This window comes from Chenopodium album, chromosome 22 (genome assembly GCF_948465745.1).
Source record: "Chenopodium album chromosome 22, dcCheAlbu1.1, whole genome shotgun sequence".
NCBI classification, from domain to species: Eukaryota; Viridiplantae; Streptophyta; class Magnoliopsida; order Caryophyllales; family Amaranthaceae; genus Chenopodium; species Chenopodium album.
This window is the reverse complement of record NC_137855.1, coordinates 3,592,156-3,615,549: the sequence shown is the minus strand read 5'-3', so window position 1 is coordinate 3,615,549 and position 23,394 is coordinate 3,592,156. Positions and strand designations below refer to the sequence as shown.

The following is a 23,394-nucleotide window of genomic DNA, read 5'->3' as shown; positions in this document are numbered from 1 at the left end:
CTTTGTTTCCAACATATTAATTGTAACATATTTTACCATTATGTAGTCAATACTCATAAAATATATGAAGTATTTAGATAAAGGGGTGTTAAATACCACCAACTAAGGGCCTGTTCACATTTACTTAATTTCAGTTCAGTTCAGTTCAGCTCCAATCAGTTTAGTTCAGTTCTTAATTTCCCTCTCACATAAAATATTCATTTCAGCTCAATTCAGTTCAGTTTAGTTCCAATCAGTTCAGTTCAGCTTCAATCAGTTCAGTTCGGTTCAGTTCAGCTCAGTAAATATGAACATGCCCTAAAATGATCAAAACTACCGACATTAGAAGTTAAACTTGGATTTTTTTTTTTTTTTTTTTTTTTTTTTTTTTTGAAACCATTAAACTTAGATATTAACATATTGAATAAGACAATATTAGAAGTTAAACTTGTTATTACCCCCACTTAGTACTGTGTGGTAACATTATTAAATGAAGACATCAAATTACCTCATCGAACAAAGCCCAAGTGGTTCCATCATTAAAGTATCCTGAATTTCATGTGACACTCAATGAGCATTCATGTAAAATCTTTCTTCATTTACAAAATGAACACACAAGTGACAGCTTAATTCTTAAGTCAGTTGGCTTTGGGAAGTTTAAGCAACCGAAAGCCAAAATATCAGCAGATAACAATAACATTCTAATCTACTTTCCCATTAAAGTGCTTTATAATGCATTTTTGGCTTGACAATACACATGCACTTACACCTTAACAATGTGATGTGATGAATTTTCGTCCACTCTTTCAATAAAAACACTAAGCAAGCAACCTGCTACAATTTGGTATCTCACAACAAACCAACTACACTATAACTAGAAGCACAAGAATATTCCAAATTCGTCGAGAACAAATATACAAATCCAAAAGGGAAAATGTTCAACTATCTAATCAAGTAAAACAATCTACTTGACGCCAACTATAGACATTAAAAAGTGGAGATTTTCGTTGATATCTGCAAGATCGGCAGGGCCCTTGCATGTGGCTGGTGGCTCAACCCCTGTAAACACATAAAGGGCCTTTAGCTCCTCTGCACATGAAAAGTGAGGAGCATTCTTGTACCCCACAATGGTTCGCATCGCATTGATTTGCTCCCATATCTTCTCCTCGTCCAGCTTAATCTGCAAAAAGTCCAAGAATTATAGTGGCTTGCCATGATCAATGGCAATGCAGGCTCCGACAAGGTCCTAGTCTACAAGCAATTCAGGACTCTATGCAGCAAGGTCTCTACTCTTATGTAGTTCATACAGTTTAATTTGTTATACACAAGCTACAATGGGCCATAATCCATCTACATGGGTCAAGGATGAAAGAGACTACAATTTCTAAACAGAAATAATACTGGATGCTTACTCACAGATTCACCTATATGTCTATACGTATGTACTTACAAAAATTTGACAATAGTGATGTGTAGGCTGCCTTGAAAAAGAAATTAAGTATAAATATGGCACCATTTTGTAGATAAATAATCCCAAGTTATGCATCTTTCAATTTTGCAGGGCAATATGAAATTTTTACATGCAGTTAATAGTCTAACATCACAGAATGAATGACATACTGGGCTCTTCCAAAGTTCCAATGTAGAAGAATGATCACACATGCAATTGATTCAGAAAGCGTAAATTGAACACAAGGTGCACAACCAGCACTGTCAAACAAAGCAATTTACATACAGTCCAGCAGAGAATGAAATTTCAAAATATGCTCATGAGATAATCTTTATTGACAGACATAAACATTGCTCATCATGCAAATGTAAAGCCAAATTCATAAAATCTAAATACTGAGTAAACCAGCAAAATCTTGTAACCTTATCAGAAGAAGCAATTCCTTGATCCAGTGCAGTTTCTGCAGTTTCAGACACAGGGAGTGATTCAATCACAACCTCACGATAATCTATGGTCACTTCAACCTCTTTATTCAAAGATGTATCATCCCCTGCACAGTCGTAAAACAAATTCAATTCCAGAATTCACACAACTGAAAAACCATACATAATTAACAAATTTGACACTTGAATAAACTATTATGAAACTAACTAATTACCTTCAGGCATTATGTCAAATGAATCTGCAAATTGATCAGGCTCCTCAGTTCTATTGTCTGACAAATAAGACCCACTTTCCCCAGTCGTTTCTGTGTCGTTATTGGAAAGAACAGAAGTTCCTAGATTATCCGAACTGATCCCTTGATGAACCTCAGTGGCAGTACAATTTTCTTCTAGTTCTTCCTTTTCTGGACTGTCTTTTCTTTTCGAGTCATTTTTACCCTCATCCCTCATCTTTTCAATTAACCCCGTTGTCTCCCTTCTTAGTTCGCCCTCTTCTAAAATTGTTGGTATGATAAAGGCCACGTCTTCAGTTACTTGTTCAATATTGTTCTCATTCTCCCCACTAACCTGAGCCTCTAGTACAACTGCTCTTAATGAATTAGTTGGCATCCCACCCTTGTCCTTCTCCATTAAAGAAATTTCATTCTCGGCCCATTTGATCCCTGCTAGTATCTCATTCTCTACCTCATCCTCCATTTTCTCCCTAACATCTTCCTCATAACCCCTGACTTGTTCAAGATTGTTCTCACTCTCCCTGATGTCTAGCGTTACTTGTTCAACATTGTTGTCATTCTCCTCAGATACTTGAGCCTCTATTACAACTGCCAATAACGAATTTCTTGGCATATCACTCTCCTTCTCCAATAAATAAATCTCATTCTCTGCTTCTTTGACCTCCTTGGAAAGGATAGTGAGGTTCATGTTTCCCTTTTCTGGAGACTTATTCTTAATGAGAGCTCTTTCAACTTCCTCATTTTCTTCATGTGTTTCCTCTGTACTTACATCAGTCATTTCTTTAATCAATCCTGACATCTCCCTATCTAACTCGTCCTTTTCAATGCCAGTCGAATTTCCCTTATACTCTTCTATGTTTCTTGGTGATGCAAAGGCCACGTCTTCCATTACATGATCAGCATCATTCTCACCCTTCCCGCCTATTTGAGCTTCTAAAACTGCCCTTGGGAATTCATATTCTTCCTTCTCCATAAAAGAAATCTCATTTTCCTCCTCATGGATCCCTTCTAGTAACTCAGCTATTATTTTTGAATCTGCAGGTTGCTCCTCATCCTCTATATACTCCCCAAGAGACTCATACCCCCTAATTTGATCAACACTACTCTCATCCTCCTGACCTACAAAGGCCATGTCTTCTGTTACTTCTTCAACATTGTTCTCATTCTCCGAATCTACTTGAGCCTCCACTACAACTCCCTTCAATGAATCTTTTGGCATGTCACCCTCTTCTTTCTTTATTAAAGAAATCTCATTTTCTGCCTCTTCGATCCCTTTTAGTATCTCGGGAATCATTTTTGAATTTAAGGGCTGCTCCTCATCATCATTGCACTCCCCAAGATCTTCCTCATACCCCCATTCTTCAACAATCTCACTCACTTTTGATGACATTTTATCTAGTTCATCCTCGTCAGCAGATTGTTCATGATCTTCAATCTCTTTATTATTTTCCTCAGCCAATTCAATCCTCATTTCCATCCCCTTTCTAAGTTCTTCTTCCAATTGAATGTCCTCATCCCCTTCATACCCTTTGTCAACATCATCTCTGTGAACGATGTACTCTCCTGACTCATCACTGTACATCGGCCCATGTCCTTCATAAGGAAGTGCCAAAGGCATAGGCAGCAAAGTGTTCAAAAGCTTCTCACCACATGCATACGAGACAATCACAAAGCCAGCAGGAACAGAAAAGGCAACCCCTATAGCAGATAAAACTACAAGAGGAGGAAGAACAAAGGAGGCAGATGAGACCACAACACCCGTTACCACCATTTTCTTCCCCAGACTTACCCCTCCTCTCCATATCCGGCTTAACTTGCTATTGCTTTCATAGGATTTTGAGTAATTTCTGAAATCTTGCACCTTCCAATACTCCTCTTCATCACCAGGATCTATTTCTTCGATTTCCTCCATCTCGTAAGACCCTGACCAGCAGAGAATGGCATATCAATAAAATCTACTATAGTGAGTTTTTGGCAAAGAGGGGTGAGGCCAGGTCACTTAGTATCTTGACTATGTGTGCTAATTTACTCGTTGCAATAACGAGTAATACTTTGTATGTTCTATTACAGTTTTGAATACAGTTTCGATCAAATCAAACTGACGAATTGATCTGACTAATACTATCAATGTTATACTAATCAAACAACTTAACTCTGTAAAACAAAATGTACTAGCATTATCCTTATGTGTCACTCAATACTCATAGAATTTGTACTAAGTCTTGGTCAAATATTCTAAAACAATCTGGTACACCTGTGAATTCGACTCGTATTCAATTGAATTTTGCTAATCACTCGCATCTGCACTCGTTTTACTTTCTTATTCCATATACTTGAGAATATACCAACACAAGGATACGCAACAATACCAAATAACTTCTTAATGTACTAAAATTCCTTAAAACATAGAATCATACAATACTTTTAAAATTAAGTGCAGTTAATAAAAAAGCATTAGAAAAAATTATCACAATATCATATTTCACTACCTAAGCTACATGAGTATGATAAAAATTGCGCAATAAATCGGCAGAAATTCAAACAAAATGCATCAGAATAAATTATTTATTTTCCTAATTAAGAACATCTATAAGAACAAACATAACAATTATATAAATTGAAATTATCGGCAAATTAAGCATACAATATTAAAATGATAATTGCAGCTAAAAAAAGTACCTGAAATTGACTGAGTAAGCTTGATCACATGATTAAAACAGTGGATGATAAACTTAAGCTTGTAATTTGCAGAGAAATTTGCAAGGTTTTAGCTAGGGTTTTTGGATGATGAGATGAAAATGAAGATGATGAAATTGTTTGAGAGTATTTAATTTTGGAGGCGAGGGTAGGAGACAAAAAAGAGGGTGATGATGAGATGTAAATAAGGGACACGTGTAGGAGATGGGGAAGGGACACGTGGAGTTGGAGAGAGAGAGAAAAAACAAGGTGCATGCAACATGCAGATTAGCAGGACATGGGCGAAATGGGGGAATAGCGAGTGATAGTATTGCGTAATCCAAGTTTAATGTGGCCTGCTTTTAACTCCTACACCGCTGCAGCTGTGGGCTTCGTTCACGTAAATCTATTTTCTTCAGCGGTATCTTCAATTATTCATGAGTCATGACGTAGAGCCTGTTTTATTCGGCGTAATTCAATTCAGTTTAGTTCAGTTAAGTTCAATTTCTAACTTTCTTCTCTTATAAACAGTTCATTTTAGCTCTATTCAATTCAGCCTTAATCAATTTAGTTCAATTCAATTGATTTCGGTACCTCGTACAGATATGGAGAGACATTTTGAAGTGGATATTTCTTACATACCTTACCCCTACACCCAGAGTGCCTAACCCGCTAACCCAATATATAGTGCGTGGATTAGTGGAGTACTAAGCTAAAAATATGTGACAAAACCACGGACAAGTTGCCTTTAATCTAAACTCAAATCACTGCTTGAAAATATGCATAAACTCTACAATCAAAACATCAGCACAGATTGCGAAGCTCTTTATTTGAAAAGATGCAAAAACATCGAAAATCATTGATCGTGTCAAGTTTGAAGCGGTGGAGTGTGAGGTATGTCAGATATGCACAATAATTATGATTTATATTATGTTATTTTCCCTTAATCTATAATTTACAAATCTTTATTACGTAGTATAATTGTAGATGTCGTATCATTAATGATAATTTTCTTCGTCCCATAACAAAAAAAAAAAAAAAAAAAAAAAAAAACTCAAATCCATTTTACCAGGCACTAAATAGTTTCTACATACATTGCTACACCTTTAAATACTTCGAACATTTTACTATCTGAGCTTGATACTATTTTAGGAGATATTCTCTCTGCTCGTTGTTTTTTCAATTTAAATAATTAGAAAACTGAAAACAAAAAACGATGTCAAACAATCCCTAAATAATCTCTATTGTTTTGGTAATGTTAACAATGTTGATTAGCATTTTCATTAATTAGGAAATGTTGACTTGATTGATTTATATGATTATATATCCTTTATTCACTTCTCAAATCAAGGGATGTGATGTCGCTTGTTGCCCAAGAATTCAATACGCGACATAAGAAAGAACCGAGTTCTAAAGGAATTAATGAACTAATGTAGAAGGACGGTTGACGAACTTAGAAAAGCTTGAAGGACATTCAAATATTAGTGAATTGTCAAAACTCAATTCAAACCATCGGGCAAATAAGATTTCGCCAATCAAGTATTTCTGTAGTCTTGGTTGATTTCAAAAGATTTTTGATTGATTTGGTTAACTGCTTTTAAATCAAGAATACATCTTTTCTTTCTCAACTCTTTTTTTAAAAAAAATTTTGTGTAATTGAAATAAATTTTTGTATTCTTTGTATTTTTTCTTCATCCGTGGGCAATTAAGAATCTAATCTCAACAATTCAGAGCTTGTTTAAAGGAAATCCCGTTATGCAAGAACAATTGCATAACGAGGGGTAAGAGTGTAATTGCACGTAATGTATATTTTGATTTTAGAGTAGTACCCTTGAGTGATTAATAGTATCATTGGATGATCAAATGGTACTATTGAGCATTTCAGTGGTACTCTATATGTATTTAGTGGTACTATATGTCTATATTAGGGATGTCAATTGGGCGGGGCGGGGCGGATGTTGGCCTTCCCATCCCCATCCCCACCTAATATTTTCATCCCCATCCCCATCCCCGCGGCGGGTCCAATTTTCATCCCCATCCCCGCCCCACCGGGTACAACTCCAAAACCATCCCCGCCCCACCCCCCACTTGGATATCCATCCCCACCTTATCCCCACCAAAGACCCGCCTAATCCCCACCCAAGATCCACCTAATCTCCGTATCTCAAATAAAAAATCTTACATAATTAATACGAATTATAAAATAAAACATTCTACACACATTTTTGTGTTATAATATAAGTGTCATACAAAGTAGATTAATATTGTACTAGTATTTCAAGTAATTATCTTATAAATAGTATAAAAGTATGTAATTTTGCTTTAAAAGATATATAGATATGGGTATGAGGTGGGGATGGGGCGGGTATGAAGTGGGGCGGGTGGGGTGGGGCGGGGATGGGGCGGGTACAACTTAAAATCCACCCCCGCCCCATCACCCATGGCGGGTATGGTTTTTATCCCCATCCCCGCCCCACCACCCGCCAAACCGAGACCCATCCCCGCCCCACTGTCTCCTACTTGACCCGCCCCACTGACATCCCTAGTCTATATGTGCTTTATGTACATATATTAATATATAGTATCACTAAATAACTAATGGTATATATTATATAAACTTTCAGTGGTACAATAAGAGTGGTCCCACATATCTTTTCTTTCTTTTTTTCTCTCCTTTCCATGTGACTTTAAATATTTTAGTACTTCCTGTTATTTTTTACTTAACCTTTTTCTTTTAGCACGCTTGTCAATGCAAAACTTCAACGATCAATAACTTTAATCCTACATAATTAAAAAGTATAAAAGTTATATATTATGATAGTATTTATTGAGACGAATTCAAAATGATCCAACATGAATATGTTTTTCCTTACATATTATTCACAAAACACGGTCAAAAGAGGGTGGTAAAAATAATGTAAAAGTCAAAACAAATTAAGTAAAAAAGAACAAAAAAAAAAGGTAGTATTTGTTATGTATTTAGTGTATTTGCATTTGTTATAAACAACTGCATTAGTACTTCCTCGCCAAAGGTCAAATCCTCTTTGTCATTCTACGGGAAGTATAGAATAATACCAAACCTAAGCTACCTAAACTTCTAAAGTATCCCAACTTTTTTGGGAAGGAGATAGAGAAAATTAGAGGATCCGGACTTCCAAACTAAGGGAGAACTCGGACTTTCATCCTCTAACTCTCAACTCTGTTTCTGCAATTCCAAATCTCTCTGTTTTCTCCTCCTCCATAAACCCTAATTAATCGAAAGGAGTAGAGAGAAATTCAAATCAAATCAAATTAATTAAATTAAATTATCGATATGAAGATCGTGCGTAGGGATTTCGTTCGCGGCGGCCCTGGCAGTGTCAAGGTGATTATTTTTGAGGATTTTGATTGCTGTTGTTGATGAATTTGTGATTGATCAGTTCAACTTTAGTTTGCTGTTAAATTTGGTGAAATTTGATTCATGCAATGTCGAATTTGTTGGCGAACAGATGATTCCAGAAGAAGCTGATGATATGTGGATTGTTTACAATTTGATTGCTGAAGGTGATTCTGTTTTAGCCGTCACTGTTAGGTAACTTTATCATCTTACCCAACTCAATTGGCTTAAAGTGTTGTTCTTTTTTTAGAAAATAATTTTATCAGCTTTTTGGGGTTGCTTGAATGTGGTGTGTATGTATCAAAATTGATATTTCATAATTTGGGAATATCAAATTTATGTTAACGGATTTAATCATAAATCTTTGTTGGCATATTAGAATTCTTGTATACTTGTGCTGAACATTATTATAATCAATGCCGATTTTCGACCCAGAAACTAAAGCTACATTGCCTACATACTATGCCTTAATATGTATCAGATTTAGGAGTGATACTTATTTTCCCAAAAGAAATACCATTTTTTAGGTTTAGAAAATTAACTTTGTACTCTCCTTTGTTGTTTAATGTTACCCTTAAATAAGAGTTCTAAGGAAATCCTGTTTTTGATATGGTATAGAAGATGCGTATTTACTGAAGGAAGTTATGATATCTAAACTCGATTTCTTAAACAATATCGCCTATTGTTTTGGGATAGAGGGGGTATAAACTATTGCTGAATCAAACACTTGAAGCAGAGTTTGATAACAACGTGGCTTTAACTCTCGCTAAAAAAGTATGTATTTGTCAAGCTAGATATATGGAGTGAAAGCATTGATTTTCCTAGCCCTAAAAAAGAGAAAGTAAAAGAGCATCTAGGTGGTGGTTTGATCTAATTTTGACTAGTACTCCCCTTGGTTCCTCAAAGTTTGACTCACTTATCGTAGACTCTTGTTTATATGAAACTTTGAAAAAAGTGAGTGGGCGTTAGAAAAAGGTAAGTAAGAGAGATGGAGTAAAATGTGAGTAGGTGTAAGTAAAAGGGGAATAAAGTAAGAGAGAGTGAGTTGAAAGGATTAAATAGTATGGATAAGACGGTGAGGTAGTCCTAGGAGTTTGCTTAAAGTGGAACTAAGTAAAAGTAAATCGAACTTTATGAAACACCCCAAATTCCCAAAATGAAATCCCGAGTCAAACTTTTGGAGTGTGTGGCTTTTTCCCTAATTCCCGATAATTTATTAGCCTTGCTCTTGATTTGCTCATATCCTACAGTACTTTGCAAGGGCCTTTACGGTTGTCCCTGCAAACTTGATTGATTAAGTCTGTTCAAAGAAACTACTGAAATAGAGCATTAATAGGGAAGTAGTGTAATGATTATGAAAGCATGATTTCTCATAGTGGTGCTGCTGTTTGCTTTTGCAGGAAAGTTTTGAGAGAGGCTGCTTCTGGAGGGAGGGATGCAGAGCGTGTAAAACTTAGGCTAGAAATCGTAGTGGAGGTGATAATTTTTTCATCTGTTGACATTTGACATTGTACTTGCTTTGAAGCTTTTGTTTGTTTGTGTGTGTGTGGTGGTGGTGGTGGTGGTGGGTGGGGAGGGGGGGGGGGGGGAGGGGTATTGCTTCTTCTATGATGATTTTGCCCGGAATCCTTGTGTTCAATTTCTTGAAATTTTATGTTCATAACCCTAAAGTCTTTGCCTATTCTTAAGAAAAACTTATGTGTTTTGTAAACGGGTCTATTTAAATTAAGATGATCTAGTGAGAATTGCCTGTCATACACAAAAAAAAAAAAAAAAAAAAAGGTTGAGCCAATGGCGCTTTTGAGCATTTTAATTTAAGAAGTGATTCTTTGACTTACATGCTGGCCTGATTTCTTTTGATATGTGCAGGCTGTGGAATATGAAAAAGAAGGTTCTGTCTTACGTATACGTGGAAAAAACACTCTGGAGAATGATCATGTGAAGGTACCTACAAGAGGACTAATCAATAATGTCTAACACTCACTTTAATGTTTTACTTTTATATATACAGTTTGCTGATTTCTTTTGCTTTTTATTGAAGATAGGTGCTTTTCATACCCTGGAACTTGAGCTGCATCGGCCTTTCGTGCTGAGGAAGGTATGCTATGATTTTAATCAGCTCAGAAATGTTTACTCCTTGTTCTTGAAACAGCTTAAGCAGAATCCTCCTTTTTTTTTGTTTTGGGGGAAGGAGGGGGGCATACCTGCCATTTAAAAGGGTTTATCAGTGTTTCAATAGTTGTCATGGAAATAATTAGGAGGAGTTCTTACACACGATGGAGTGTTAGAAACTAATTAATGAAGTTTAGTGATTATTTCTATGGACTTGTGATCTTTGAAGTTGCGCAAACTGTCGCTCCTCAACATAAATTAAACTTTTGGTGGACAGTAAAGTGTTTTTAAGAAGTTGTGTCTGGCGAACACTGCCACTTAAATTTATTTAATGGTTTCATATATCCTGCTTTGGGTGGTGGGTATTGTAGTGCATCACTTGTTAAGTGGTCTGTTGATCTATATTTGCTTTGGCAGAATGATTTTGAAATCTTAATATGCCTCTTATCTGGTTTTCCCTGTTTATAGGATATCTGGGACTCATTGGCATTGGATATGCTTCATCAAGCAGCAGGTAAATAATGTTTTGTGCATTATTTTGGATCTTTTGTTTGGTCCATTGTTAATAACAAATTCTATTTTCTTCTTGGCACTTCAGACATCGGTGCTATTTTACCAGGTTGCATGCTATGTTGTGCTAGCATACTTTAAGCTGTCTATGCCTAGTTTTCTCCACTTTTGATGATTTGAGATATCAATGGTTACTTAATTATACTATCAGCATATTTTGTTCGTTCGTTATTCTGAATTCTGATTACCGTCATTGTATAGTTAGCCACAGAAGCGGCCAGTTCTTAGCAGTCTTTCCTCTTTAAACTATGTAATTTGCATTCGTATAAACTATAGCCTTTAATCGAAAGCTATCAGGTAAGGAAGGATTTATAGCTTGAAATGTAGTTTTGAACAAAAAGAACAAGAGAAGGAAGGATCCATGACTGATATAGCTGCTCTTTTTCCCTTTCCTTATCTGAACCTTTTCTAGTCACAGAACAATTTAAATCTGACTTCTTGACATATTGTGATCTAGTTTTATGTATGTTCTTTATTCAGATCCTTCTGCAAGTGCTGATTTGGCTGTGATAATAATGCAAGAGGGACTGGCACATTTACTTTTGATTGGTAAAAGGTATAGTTAATTAGTTGTGTTACAAAGTTTTCACTTAATCATTGGCTGAATTGTATTTCTTTGCTGTGTCTCTGTCAACCCAATAAAACCACAAATATGTTTGATCTAAGAGATAAGACTATTTATTTTTAATTTTTTTTTAAGCTATTGCTAATTTTGCTATGTTTTTGTGGATGCTTTCCACTGTATATGATACACATGTCGCTTTTAGATTTTGGTTTTTTTTTTTTTTAATTGATTTAGTTTTTGATCACCAAGTGGTTCATAAAGCAATTACTCCATGAATGAATTATTTGGGGCTTTAGCTGCCAGGGAAGAATTCACTTATGCAGAATTCACTTTTTGCTGCATATATCTAGCATTATTCTAGCTGTACTTTAACCCCAATTAACACTCATGAAGCCATGAATATTGACATGTTCTTTTCTATCATGAGAAATTCTATCTAACTGATATTTTTTTCACTTGTGTTGACAGTGTAACCCTTACCCGATCTCGTATAGAAGTCTCCATTCCTCAAAAACATGGACCTGCTATTGCTGGATATGAATCTGTATGTGTTTCAAATGCTATTGTTAAGACAAGCTGTGATGCATTGTTGCAGTTGATGAGGTACAGGTACTTAGTTGTAAAGGTGATAACTAACTTGATTTCCCTTGTCTTTCTCCTAACAGGCCTTAAATAAGTTCTTTGAGAATGTACTACAGGTTAGTTGAATGTAAACCTGCTTAGACATTATCATATATTTTTCAGCTTGTGACTGTAGTGACTTTTTTTTTGCTTGTGGTATAGGCTTTCCTCAAATATGTTGATTTTAAGGTTGTCCGATGTGCTGTCATTGCAAGTCCTGGATTCACTAAGGTTAGATTTATTTTATTTGATGTTTGGTACTGCTAAAATATGGTGATCATACATTGCTTATTATGAGGAGTCTTGCTGTAGTTTTCTTATATTACTTGTGACTTTGTATTTACTTTTCTCATGTCGTTGGCTCGTTGCCATAAATAATTATATATAGTTGGCAGCCACAGGCATTCTTTATTTAAATTGATTAGAAGGTTCTTGTCTTTTTCTTCAGGACCAATTTTATCGTCATCTGTTGCTAGAAGCTGAAAGGAAACAGCTGAGATCAATTATAGAGAACAAGTCACGCATAGTTCTTGTGCATACAACTTCGGGATACAAGTATGGCATTTAGTTGTTTAATTTAATTGATTATTTTTGTTTGTTGAGGAAGCAATGTTGGTTCAGAAGTTTTTTTCTTCTTAGCATACCTCTAGCTCTACTGTCAATTGAAATTGATGTATCTTCTCATAGGAAAGGTTGGAGACATTTAAATGGTTGTTCATCTTGAAGGTTCTGAACCTTTTATCTGATTATATATTTCTGCTTGCAGAATTTCTGCTTTATGTTTAAGCAGTTGATAGTTTATAATCTCAAAATATTATAGCCACTTCTGCTTATTAAGCATCTTGAGGATTTTTGAGTTTGTACCTGCACAACTTGTGTTAAAATTTCGTTAGCTCTCTTAGTCCCTGTTTGGTGTTTTTGTGTCTGGGGCTCTTTAGTCTTTACTCTTGTTTCTTTAAGAAGTTTTTTTTGTATTTTCTTCATGAATTGGTTGGAATTATATTTGATATATATGCTGCTTTCTCATAAAATCAGGCATAGCTTGAGGGAGGTTCTTGATGCGCCAAACGTGATGAATATGATAAAAGATACAAAAGCAGCCCAAGAGGTTACTCACATATATGTTTATCATTTTGTCTTGCTTGTCATTTTTTCTCGGGGATCCTTGAAGTTTCTACTGACTGTTGTCTATTTTGTTTGATTTAGGTCCATGCTCTTGAGGACTTTTTCAGCATGCTATCAAATGTCAGTTTCTAATCTTGAGATGTATGTTTGAATTGCTAACAATATGCTTGTTACTGAGATGCATGTGCAGTTAATGTGTGACGTCATCAATGGTTCGTCTTAGACATTTAGATGCCGCATGGCATGACATTTTGAAACATTTATGCGTTTTAATGTGGACTGTTCTTTAAGCATTTGCTGCTCTTCTTGATACAATCTTTCCTGAAACACTTATGGGCTATTATGTATTGTTCGTGATACAATCTTTCCTGGAAGTGTAGTTTACCATATCCTCCTACCTGGAAATTAAGGCATTTTAATTATTGATTATTTGTCGCTCTTTGTAAGTAAAGCACATAAAACTATGCTCTCACAGTGGGAGGGCCTTTTTTTTTTTTTTGATTGAAAAGATGCATTCATATATAAGTTCGATTGTTTGGTTGCAACTAAATAAATTGTGATCTCTTGGGGTAGGAAGAGTTGAGAGAAGAAGGGGAAGGGGGTAAGTGTTTAAAGTTTAATGGACCATTTGATAGAAATGTTGACCTCATGTATTGATGAAATTCTTACTATTGCAGCTGAATTTGTATGTAAGAGGGAATGGGGTCGAAATGTAATCTGATTGCATCATCTAGCTGTTGGCGTAGTAGTTTAAATTTCTTGCATTTGTATATCAGGACCTTGTCTTTTAAAGTAGGCAACATTTGTAACTATTTATTATATAGAGATAGGGCCCTTTGCTTGATCTAATGTTCTTCGCTTTGTATTTCTTATCAATTGACCTCCTATTGGGATTAAGGCTTTGACATTTTTATAGTCTGCTTATTGCTATGTTTTTGTTCTGTATATGAATCGTGTTGAAGGGATTTTTTTTGTATGAACTGTAGGATCCAGATCGTGCATGCTATGGTCCTAAGCATGTAGAAGTTGCCCATGAACGAATGGCTATACAAACACTGCTTATCACAGACGAACAGTTCAGGTGCCTTTCTTGAGATTTGTCTAGTATTAAATTTATTTGAGGATCCTGTTGCATTTCTTGGCTTTGCTGTAGTTATCTTTTATATTTTTTTTGGTGGATATCTTAAGAACACATAAATCTCCTGCTTCATTATTAAGGGACATTTCTATGCATCTCATACTTGTAACAAATAATGGAAAATTCTGTTAATGAATATCTTCATATATATATATGCCCCCAAACAATTGCCCCTCCAGAATTTCTCATATCAGACATAAAACTGATGTACATTGGATCTTGTCTGTTTGTTCCCATTGATTCTCCTGACGAGATGTTTAGTTTCAAAACCCAATTTAAAGTGATCTTAGAAATCAATAGTATTCTAGCAATAGATCTCAATAACAAATGGTTAAAGCTTGTACCTCATGGGCTCTCCTTGCTTCTTCTAAAACACTGTCTTGTATGTTAAGATTCAACTCTTCCGTTAGCTGTATGTGCAATGGAGGCTCTATGTTTCATGTAATCCATATCTTTTCATCCTAACAATTTTTATTTAAGATTGTAGTATGTTCACTTTTTTGGGCCAATGTTCATGTGATTATTCATTTTACATGTTACTCTGTAGCTGTACAGACGTACAGTTTTTCTTATTATTTTGAAATGGTCATCAGGAATGCTGACATTGCAACACGGAAAAAATATGTCAACCTGGTCAATTCAGTCAAAGATTCTGGAGGAAGTGTTCATATATTCTCGTCCATGCATGTCTCAGGGGAGCGTAAGTACTTCTGTCCAGTGCTATAAACATTTTGAAGCAACATCTTTTTTGCAAATTATAGGATTCATATTGTCAGTTTGACTCCATTAGGCCAGCTGCGATTGTTAGTTGGATATGAATAGTGTGCTGATTGCATAGGAAAGTGACATCTAAACATACGGAATTAATACATCTTTGGTGTAATTTTGGGACTATGGAAGATATCCTACACATGAAAATTTGAAAACAATGTAGGATGTATAGATTTCATATTTTCATCCCATACTGTTATTGAGTCAACTGCATTGATTTATGGAATGCTAAATGATTTGGTGCTTGCTTCTTGAATCATGAATGGTTAAAAACTTAAAATAGCTGACAAATGGATCTTTTAGATGTTCACGGAGATATAATGAAAAAAAAATTCCAAAAAGAAAAGAAAGTTTGAATGTTTAAAGTCAACAAAGAAGGGTCCTTATTTTTCGCTTTCTATGTCTTTCTATTTATCTGCCTAGCTATCTAATTTCACTATTTATAACGCCCTGTGGATGCAGAATTAGCACAGCTGACTGGCATTGCAGCAATTCTTCGCTTCCCTCTCCCTGATCTTGATGATATTGAAATGTGATCGACGTAGATCTATGGGTAGACCAATTTTGTACACCACTAATTAATACTGAAACATACTGAAAATTGTATATCACAAACTCTGTTAGTGACCCCTTTTCCTTCCAAGAATTTAAGTCTTGGAGTTTGTATGTTATAGTTAAGTTATACTCCATAGTCTAAGTTGCGAAATATGATTCATTTCTTCGTAGTGTGTGTTGTAATGTCAGGTAATAATTCTACTATTCAGATTCTTTCTTGTAGCATCCCATGTAACTCTACATTCTTTGGTTGAATAAAGCTATGCTTTATCTTCATTTATAAGATTTGGTTAATTTTTTGGTTGATCAACGATTAGATATGCAGCATGCCCCTTTATAATCACAATTACATCAATTCTGATGTAAAAAATTACGACTTTTTGCATCAATGTTTTATTATTTTCAAAGATCAACACAATCCATTTTGTTTGCATATTTACATGTTAAAAAGTCATTTCCAGTAATAGCAAAGGCTGTGTTGCAGATGTGAAGCTTTCTAAAGCAGTCAATATTGCAAGAGTTGAACTTATTGAGACAATAAAATCATAATACTTTTCCTTAATTTTCGAGTTATTATGACAAAATAAGTTGAAGCAAGGAAGCTGTGTTCATGCATTAGATCAGAAGCAACACTGCTTGGAAGAGCTTATTACCAGATTTTTGATTACAAATGTACAATCATTCGTCAGTGGGATGAGGTTTGGAGGATCTTTCACAGTAACACAAAAAATGTTATCTTGTATCTGCTTTGGATTTAGCTAATCCAAATAGTATTCTGTGCAACAGTCTTGTTGGCTTCATACCCTTGTTTGAAAATCCGTTCTTTATAGCAAAGCCATGATGTTTACTTGTTTAGATCACTGTGTTCACATCTTAGTTCCATTTCCTTCTCGAATTGGTGCGTATTACTAAGAAGCATGGGAAAACATGTCAAAAGTGTGTACTTGACTCAAGGTGGTGGATGTAATGGTACGGACAGAGTAATGTAACAGTTAGAGAAGTGCATTGACAAACGTGTCTAGTCAAAATGATGCATGTATTAAGAAACCGAGAAAGTGATGCATCACTAGTATAAAATGAGTATGCATATATCATCAAATAAGTTCATTCTTCTTTGATTTATTTTCGTGTACAGAGACATAATGTATTAATATTTATGAAATGTATAGATTACAGTGATTACACACAAGTTAATGACATTGTAATATTTTTGTATCAAACTTATTCAATAATTCGAATAAACATCAAAGGTTTCGTGGTGTAGTTGGTTATCACGTCAGTCTAACACACTGAAGGTCCCCAGTTCGAGCCTGGGCGAAGCCATTTTGAAAAAACAATTTTTACTGATGTAGTAGATCTATGTTTTTATTTTAGGATATCATTATATTTAACGACTTAGTAAACAACAAAGGTTTCGTGGTGTAGTTGGTTATCACGTCAGTCTAACACACTGAAGGTCCCCAGTTCGAACCTGGGCGAAGCCATTTTTTTTTTTTTCTTCTATTTTAATTTATTAATGGCGTGACTTTTGAAAGAAAACGAAGTTTTTTGCGGCCTTCATCAGTTTGAAGTCTTCAATATACGGTAAATCCCTAATTTTTTTCCTCTTTCTCTTTTTTGGATCGATACTTTTGTTTAATTTGTGGAATTTGTGTAAATTTTGAATTACTATCTTAAATTCGAACCCTAATTTTAACTATTGATTTACATTTTACCATATTTGTTTTTTAATTACTTTGTGAATGTGGTGTAGTCTTTTCAAGTTGAAAAAATTGATATACTTAGCTGCCATATTAGATTATGATTTTGGTAATTTATGCAAATTTTAATTTAAGTTCTTTGGGTTTTATTGAATATGTACTGGATTAATCTGCATTTTAGGGTTGTCAATTGGTTTGCTTGTTGAAAATTTGTAAGTTAGTCCAATTATTTATTGAAAATTGATATCCAGTTTATGTGAATTTTAGAAGTATTTGAGGGTTTATTTTGCTTGGTTGCATTTGAATAAGGGTTCAAGGGTTGGTAGAGAAGGAAAGGGATGTGGAAAAAAAAAAAAAAAAAAAAAAAAATTGAAGTATTTGAGGGTAGCAAAAGATCCCGACCTTAGCTCAGTTGGTAGAGCGGAGGACTGTAGTTGATCAGCAGATTAATCCTTAGGTCGCTGGTTCGATTCCGGCAGGTCGGACTTAAGACTTGTGTTTAGAATTAGAAACAATAATTAGCGACATGACATTAATAATTAGGGACAATAATTCAACTTATTTGCTGCAATAGTTAACTTCTGTACTTGATTAATGTTACCAGATTGATGAAGACATAGGAATCTTAGAAAAGTCAAAGTCCAAGTCCAAGTCCGAGTCTTTGATCTGATGAATAGAAATTAGAAAAGCAGGTTACTCCTATCAATGATTGAGATACAGCTAGTGTTCATCAATCTCGTGAATTTATTTTATACTTGGAACTTAGTCTTATGTCTGTGTTGCTGTGTTACTGAGCAAAAATGGAGAATGGATTGTTGCTCTCATTCAGCTTGAGTGAATACAGATAGTTAACCGCCAAGTGTGTTTTAATAGCTGGTTGTAGTGAAGTCATTATCCCATATCGCATGGTCGTTATAACGATTTCTGCATTTTAAGGTCACAGGGTAAGTGGTATAGGGATAATTTGCGAAATTGGATTTTTTTTTTTTTCAAAATAGAGGAAATTACAAAACATAGGGTCAAAATATTTTTGGTGATTATAAATCAGTCATTGTAATTTAAAAATTATGACTTTGGACACCTTCAGCAGCTTAATTTTGACCCTTTTTTTTCCTTTCTTATTTAATGCAATACATCATCTTTCAATATCATCTGAAGTTTCGACTGTAATGCCCACCTTCTAAATTTGACGAGGGACATGAGAAGCTGCCTGCTAAATGATCTGTGGCCCCTTTTCATAACGTTTTTTTCTTTGTGATTGTGGCCAACATTTCTTAATCAATGTTGAATTTTGTGGGCTAAAAAACTCGGTAAATGTTAATTAATTATGGAAATGCAAATTAGTGAAAGTTAATATATAGTATAATATATGAGAATCTTCTAAGAAGGTAAGTCTTTTGTGCTGGGGTAACTTTGAATAGCAGTGCAAATTGATTACATCTTGTTACTTCCCCCCCCCCCCCCCCCCCCCCCCCCCCCCCAAAAAAAAAGAAAAAAAAAAAGAAAAAAGTGGACAATATGCTAAATTTACATAACTCCATGTATTATTTATTTGTAGTTGACATGTCATACGGTCTTTAATATGAATTAAGTTTATTTTAGAATATGTAGATTGTCTAGAAGACAAGCCTAGGATAGGGACTTTGATATAAATATATATATTTATAAAAAAAAAAAAAAAAAAGGGACTTTTAAAGTCATAGAAGCATGCTCTTGATAGTTTGACAGTTTAGAGATGCATAGCCAGCAATTAAAATATCCAGCCCACTTGATTACAGAGTATGAGATAGCTTAAGATCAGTTTAATTGCACTGCTTATTAGATAGACTAAGAAATGCTCCTTAAAAAAATAATGTTGTACCTATTGTTGCTTCTGCTTCAGCTAGAATCATTACTATGTCTAGCTGCAGGCAGTAATATTTCAATGCCCGAATGTCTAGATCACTGTGGTAATGTCAAGATTCCATACCCTTTTGGAATTGGGCCCAATTGCTACCATGACAAATGGTACGAGATCATTTGTAATAATAATGATTCTTTTCATTCTCCAAAACCGTTTTTGCGCCATTTCAATCTTGAGGTGCTGGACATAAATTGGCCTGGAAGGTACTCCCGTCTAGATAAGCGAGAGAGTGATCAGGAAGCAGACGATCAAAGACTAAAAGTAAATCTCCTTCCTAGAAACTTTTGTGGAAATAACACAGCAGATGCAATCGTGACTACAGTAGTCAAAAGCATCGACTTGAATGGGAGTCCATATCGTTATTCTAGGTGGTTCAATGTTTTCATGGTGGAGGGTTGTGGTGGAAGTGTTGTTATGCAAAAAAGGGGCGGAGAAATTATGACTGGCTGTGCTTCAGTTTGTTCCAATGAAGGTGCAAGCATAATCACAAGCAATTGTTATGGAGTTGGATGTTGCCAAGCCTCTCTCTTGTCATCTCCAACAGGTGACTTCCTTGACAGGGAGGAGGGCTTAGATTTTTATCAGATAGCTCTTGATTACACAGGAATTTCTAATTTCAGCACCTGCAATGTGTCAGCTGCCTTGATTGAAAGTTACTCGGTGAAGAAGTTGTCTGGGAAACTATCAAATCTGAAAGCATTCCCTGCGGTTTTAGAATGGGCTCCTAAATTCATCGTAATACCTCAAAATGAGTTGTATCTGAATCGTGACAATTTCAGTTGTAATTATGACAATAATAATGCTGTAAGTTGTACGTGCGGTTTTCCCTATGAGGGAAATCCCTATCTGCCCGATGGATGTCAAGGTAAACAGAAACTTATACTGTAATTGTTTTTATCTTCAACGTAATATGTTATTTGCCTGTATCATTATTTCCAGAAAACTCATTCAATCTTGTTTTGCTCAGTTGTAACAGAATGTCACAAATGCAGGGATCGTTGTGCTTTGGCCACTGATGACAAAGGTTACTACACTAAATATTACTGTCAAAAAAATCATAAGTTAGAGCTGGCTTCCATTCTTGGTAAGTACATCAAAAGCTGCCTGGAATGGCTCAATCTGCTCATATTGTAATTATTGTTTGCTTCCATGGTATTGATAATTTGTAAGCACAAACTTGTTCCAAAGCTAATTATTCCATTAAAAACTAGTTTGATCTTGTCAATTCTCTGAATTTCTCAGTTTGTCATAGTTGTGCTAGTTGTTAATTTGAGTTTTAATGCACCTCCTTGTGTATTGCTGATCAGCCATGTTCAGTTTTGAATATTAGAAAAAATCTGAAACCTGTAGCCTTGAAGGAAACCTGTAGAAACTAGAAAGTGTAACGGTGGTACTACTCATTTATTTTTACTGTGGGAAGTTGTTAAAATGTTAGTAATTTACTTAATTTTCATGTTTGGCTTGATGCAGGGAAATTAATTGAAAATGTATAGCTAAACTTGTGTTCTTAATTTTCAATAACATTCAACAACTTTTTATTTTTTATTTTTATCATTTCTTAAGGGAAAATAATTGAAAATTAAACATACCAATAAAATAGAGGCTTCCTCTTATTTCTTTAATTTTAGTTTTTTATACTTGGTAATTTAAACCTTTTCAGCAAGAATCCATAGGTTTCTACAATTTACTAATCTTTCCTCATTAAACACAAATTTCAGAAAAAAAAACACTAGGAACTCTGACAAGGTTGTTGCACTTTCAATTCTTTTTTGATTATTGTTACCATCTTAGTTATGAGTATATGTCCCGGGCTTCTTACACTACATTCTCAATATCTTTAATCTTACAAATTGGGTGCTTAGTTATTGTGCTTGTTTACCTCTGATCTACTTAAATACAGAATTGTGTAATCCCCATTATGATTGATGTTATGTACATAATATTGTTTTCAGCGTTCAGCATAGGCTTGGGATTAGTGCTTTTGGTCCTAGGCTGTTACTGGCTCTATAAATTTGTAAAGAAGAGAAAAGAGATGAAACTAAAGGCTAAATACTTCAAGATTAATGGTGGTTTGCTATTGCAACAGCAATTGTCTTCCAGTGATGGTGTTGTTGAGAACACTAAAATTTTTGCTGCAACTGAGCTGGAGAAGGCCACTGACGGTTTCAGTGAAAGCAGAATACTTGGCCAAGGAGGCCAAGGTACGGTCTACAAAGGTATGTTACTGGATGGAAGAATTGTGGCTGTAAAGAAATCTAAAAAGGTAGATGAGAGCCAATTGGAACAATTTATTAACGAAGTGGTTATCCTTTCTCAAATCAATCACCGAAATGTGGTCAAATTGATAGGCTGCTGTTTGGAGACTGAGGTCCCTTTGCTTGTCTATGAATTCATCCATAATGGAACACTATATCAGCATTTACATAATGCTACTGAAGATTTTCACCTCTCTTGGAAAATGCGCTTACAAATTGCAGCAGAATCAGCAGGTGCTCTAGCATACCTGCATTCATCTTCATCTGCTCCTATTTATCACAGAGACATCAAATCATCCAATATACTTTTGGATGAAAAATTCAGAGCAAAGGTTTCAGATTTTGGGACTTCAAGAGCTATTACCATTGAGCAAACTCATGTGACTACCTGTGTTTTAGGCACATATGGTTATTTGGACCCAGAGTACTTTCAATCAAATCAGTTCACTGAGAAAAGCGATGTATACAGCTTTGGTGTAGTCCTGGTTGAGCTTATCACTGGCAAGAAACCGATTTGCCCAACCAAAGAGGGAGGATGGATTAGCTTGGCTGTTGAATTTCTTTCTCATATGGAAAGTTCTAGTCTCTCTGAAATTCTGGATGCTCGAGTTGTAGATGAGGGTAAGGAAGAGGAGTTTGTGGCTGTTGCTAACCTTGCAAGACAGTGCCTAGAAATGAAAGGGAAGCAACGGCCTACTATGAAAGAAATTTCAGTTTTACTAGATGGTATCAGGTCACACCACCCCCCTAATTTCAAGGAACCAATTCCACCAGAAAGCAAGCATGTGGTTACAGAAATGGTTAGCCCACATAGCGGTCCTTTCAGTGTAGAAATGCTCTCTTCAGATGACGGCCCCTCTAATTCCATGGAAGTCCAACCACTTATGGTCAACATCTGACAATTGTATGGTACTTTCTGAAGACTTCTGCTGTAGTAATTAATTATACAAAAATACAAAGTTGTGTACTAAACTGGAAGTTTGTTAGATAATGTGTTTACCTTCTTGTATTGGGAGCTAGCTTCTCGACCACTTGTCTAATTTTTTTAATAATTGTGCTGCTTCAGAAGCAAATAATTGGCTTTTACCCCTTCTGTTTTAAGGAAGCTTAATTGTAGTCGTGGTTTTGTTATACTAACCGTTTTTATTTCATGAACACCATATACAGGAAGTGAATTTAGCTTATTATCTCCTGTTGAATGCAATTTCCATGTATCTTATCTCTTCACCAGTTCACCGCCTTCTTGATCTGCACTGCTGCACATTGCTGGGACCAATGATTTTATGTAACCAGCCATGCTTAAGACAATCATACTAGCAATGACAAAATTAGTGTTGGGTACAATTTTCTGTCAACTTTTTTAGATAGCTACCACCAACACTCGTCTTAATGGAGGTCTTCTGAAGCATCAGTGTCGTGTGTGTATGTTAAGAGGTAGGTACTAGAGAGACTTTTCATGTCTGATCCGACCTTGCTGTCATCCTGTTCCTAAGCTCTTGTCTCCTGACAGCGATAATGTTTGAATATTATCTTAATAATGCTCTTAAATTGGTTTGGACTGAACACTAGATGGAGTATTTTGCCGTCACTCCTTTGTGAATACCTACACTCGAACATGACGTAATTTATCACAAATCATTTGCTGTTTATTTATTTATTTATTGTTGACAAAGAATCATTTGCTGTTGGTTCATCTGTGCTTTTGCATGAATTTTCTTGTGTTGTCCAGAATTTCTCAGTTTCTTCTCATAATGTTAATATTGTTGTCTTAAGAATTTTTTTATAGAAGATCAGAACGAGGAGGGAGCTTGCGTGTTAACTGTACTGTAGTGCTATAAGAATAGTAGTAGGTGTATAACTAATGTTTCATTCAAAATATAATTTTCCTTTGAATTTAGCTATAAAACACATCATATGTAATT

At 35.3% G+C, this 23,394-nt stretch overlaps 3 protein-coding genes and 3 non-coding genes across 6 annotated transcripts; 5 read left to right on the top strand and 1 right to left on the bottom strand.

Moving 5' to 3' along the window:
* Nucleotides 1-707: 707 nt before the first annotated feature.
* LOC145605585 (uncharacterized) lies at nucleotides 708-4,894 on the bottom strand. Its single transcript, XM_081661654.1, has 4 exons — nucleotides 4,785-4,894; nucleotides 2,088-4,028; nucleotides 1,852-1,979; nucleotides 708-1,159 (listed from the first exon to the last, which is right to left on the bottom strand). Exons 2-4 carry the CDS (start codon nucleotides 4,015-4,017, stop codon nucleotides 944-946), a joined length of 2,274 nt encoding a protein of 757 aa, XP_081517780.1. The 5' UTR covers nucleotides 4,018-4,028; nucleotides 4,785-4,894; the 3' UTR covers nucleotides 708-943.
* A 2,935-nt stretch (nucleotides 4,895-7,829) lies between these two features.
* Nucleotides 7,830-15,878, top strand: LOC145603615 (protein PELOTA 1-like). Its single transcript, XM_081659562.1, has 16 exons — nucleotides 7,830-8,145; nucleotides 8,270-8,352; nucleotides 9,558-9,633; nucleotides 10,027-10,101; nucleotides 10,199-10,255; nucleotides 10,738-10,783; nucleotides 11,320-11,395; nucleotides 11,873-11,948; nucleotides 12,070-12,102; nucleotides 12,188-12,256; nucleotides 12,474-12,580; nucleotides 13,061-13,133; nucleotides 13,232-13,270; nucleotides 14,137-14,231; nucleotides 14,882-14,988; nucleotides 15,522-15,878. The coding sequence occupies exons 1-16, from the start codon at nucleotides 8,095-8,097 to the stop codon at nucleotides 15,593-15,595; spliced, it is 1,137 nt and encodes a 378-aa protein (XP_081515688.1). The 5' UTR covers nucleotides 7,830-8,094; the 3' UTR covers nucleotides 15,596-15,878.
* A 985-nt stretch (nucleotides 15,879-16,863) lies between these two features.
* TRNAV-AAC (transfer RNA valine (anticodon AAC)) lies at nucleotides 16,864-16,937 on the top strand. The gene has a single exon. It is a non-coding gene; the product is annotated as a tRNA-Val (tRNA).
* An 87-nt stretch (nucleotides 16,938-17,024) lies between these two features.
* On the top strand, nucleotides 17,025-17,098 carry TRNAV-AAC (transfer RNA valine (anticodon AAC)). The gene has a single exon. It is a non-coding gene; the product is annotated as a tRNA-Val (tRNA).
* Nucleotides 17,099-17,711: 613 nt separating this feature from the next.
* Nucleotides 17,712-17,799, top strand: TRNAY-GUA (transfer RNA tyrosine (anticodon GUA)). Its single transcript is given in 2 exon segments — nucleotides 17,712-17,748; nucleotides 17,764-17,799. It is a non-coding gene; the product is annotated as a tRNA-Tyr (tRNA).
* Nucleotides 17,800-18,806: 1,007 nt separating this feature from the next.
* Nucleotides 18,807-22,632, top strand: LOC145604932 (putative wall-associated receptor kinase-like 16). The gene is made up of 3 exons (XM_081660922.1): nucleotides 18,807-20,082; nucleotides 20,185-20,301; nucleotides 21,170-22,632. Exons 1-3 carry the CDS (start codon nucleotides 19,149-19,151, stop codon nucleotides 22,369-22,371), a joined length of 2,253 nt encoding a protein of 750 aa, XP_081517048.1. The 5' UTR covers nucleotides 18,807-19,148; the 3' UTR covers nucleotides 22,372-22,632.
* The last annotated feature ends 762 nt before the right edge of the window (nucleotides 22,633-23,394 follow it).

Coding starts and splice junctions, on each gene's coding strand:
- LOC145605585 (XM_081661654.1), bottom strand. CDS start 4,017: ATGGAGGAAATCGAAGAAATAGATCCTGGTGATGAAGAGGAGTATTGG. Junction 1,980..2,087: donor ATTTGACATAATGCCTGAAG/GTAATTAGTTAG, acceptor ACGACTGTGCAG/GGGATGATACATCTTTGAAT. Junction 1,160..1,851: donor GAATTGCTTCTTCTGATAAG/GTTACAAGATTT, acceptor GACTTTTTGCAG/ATTAAGCTGGACGAGGAGAA.
- LOC145603615 (XM_081659562.1), top strand. CDS start 8,095: ATGAAGATCGTGCGTAGGGATTTCGTTCGCGGCGGCCCTGGCAGTGTC. Junction 11,396..11,872: donor TTACTTTTGATTGGTAAAAG/GTATAGTTAATT, acceptor TTGTGTTGACAG/TGTAACCCTTACCCGATCTC. Junction 11,949..12,069: donor CTATTGCTGGATATGAATCT/GTATGTGTTTCA, acceptor TTCTCCTAACAG/GCCTTAAATAAGTTCTTTGA.
- LOC145604932 (XM_081660922.1), top strand. CDS start 19,149: ATGCTCCTTAAAAAAATAATGTTGTACCTATTGTTGCTTCTGCTTCAG. Junction 20,083..20,184: donor TCTGCCCGATGGATGTCAAG/GTAAACAGAAAC, acceptor TGTTTTGCTCAG/TTGTAACAGAATGTCACAAA. Junction 20,302..21,169: donor AGAGCTGGCTTCCATTCTTG/GTAAGTACATCA, acceptor TATTGTTTTCAG/CGTTCAGCATAGGCTTGGGA.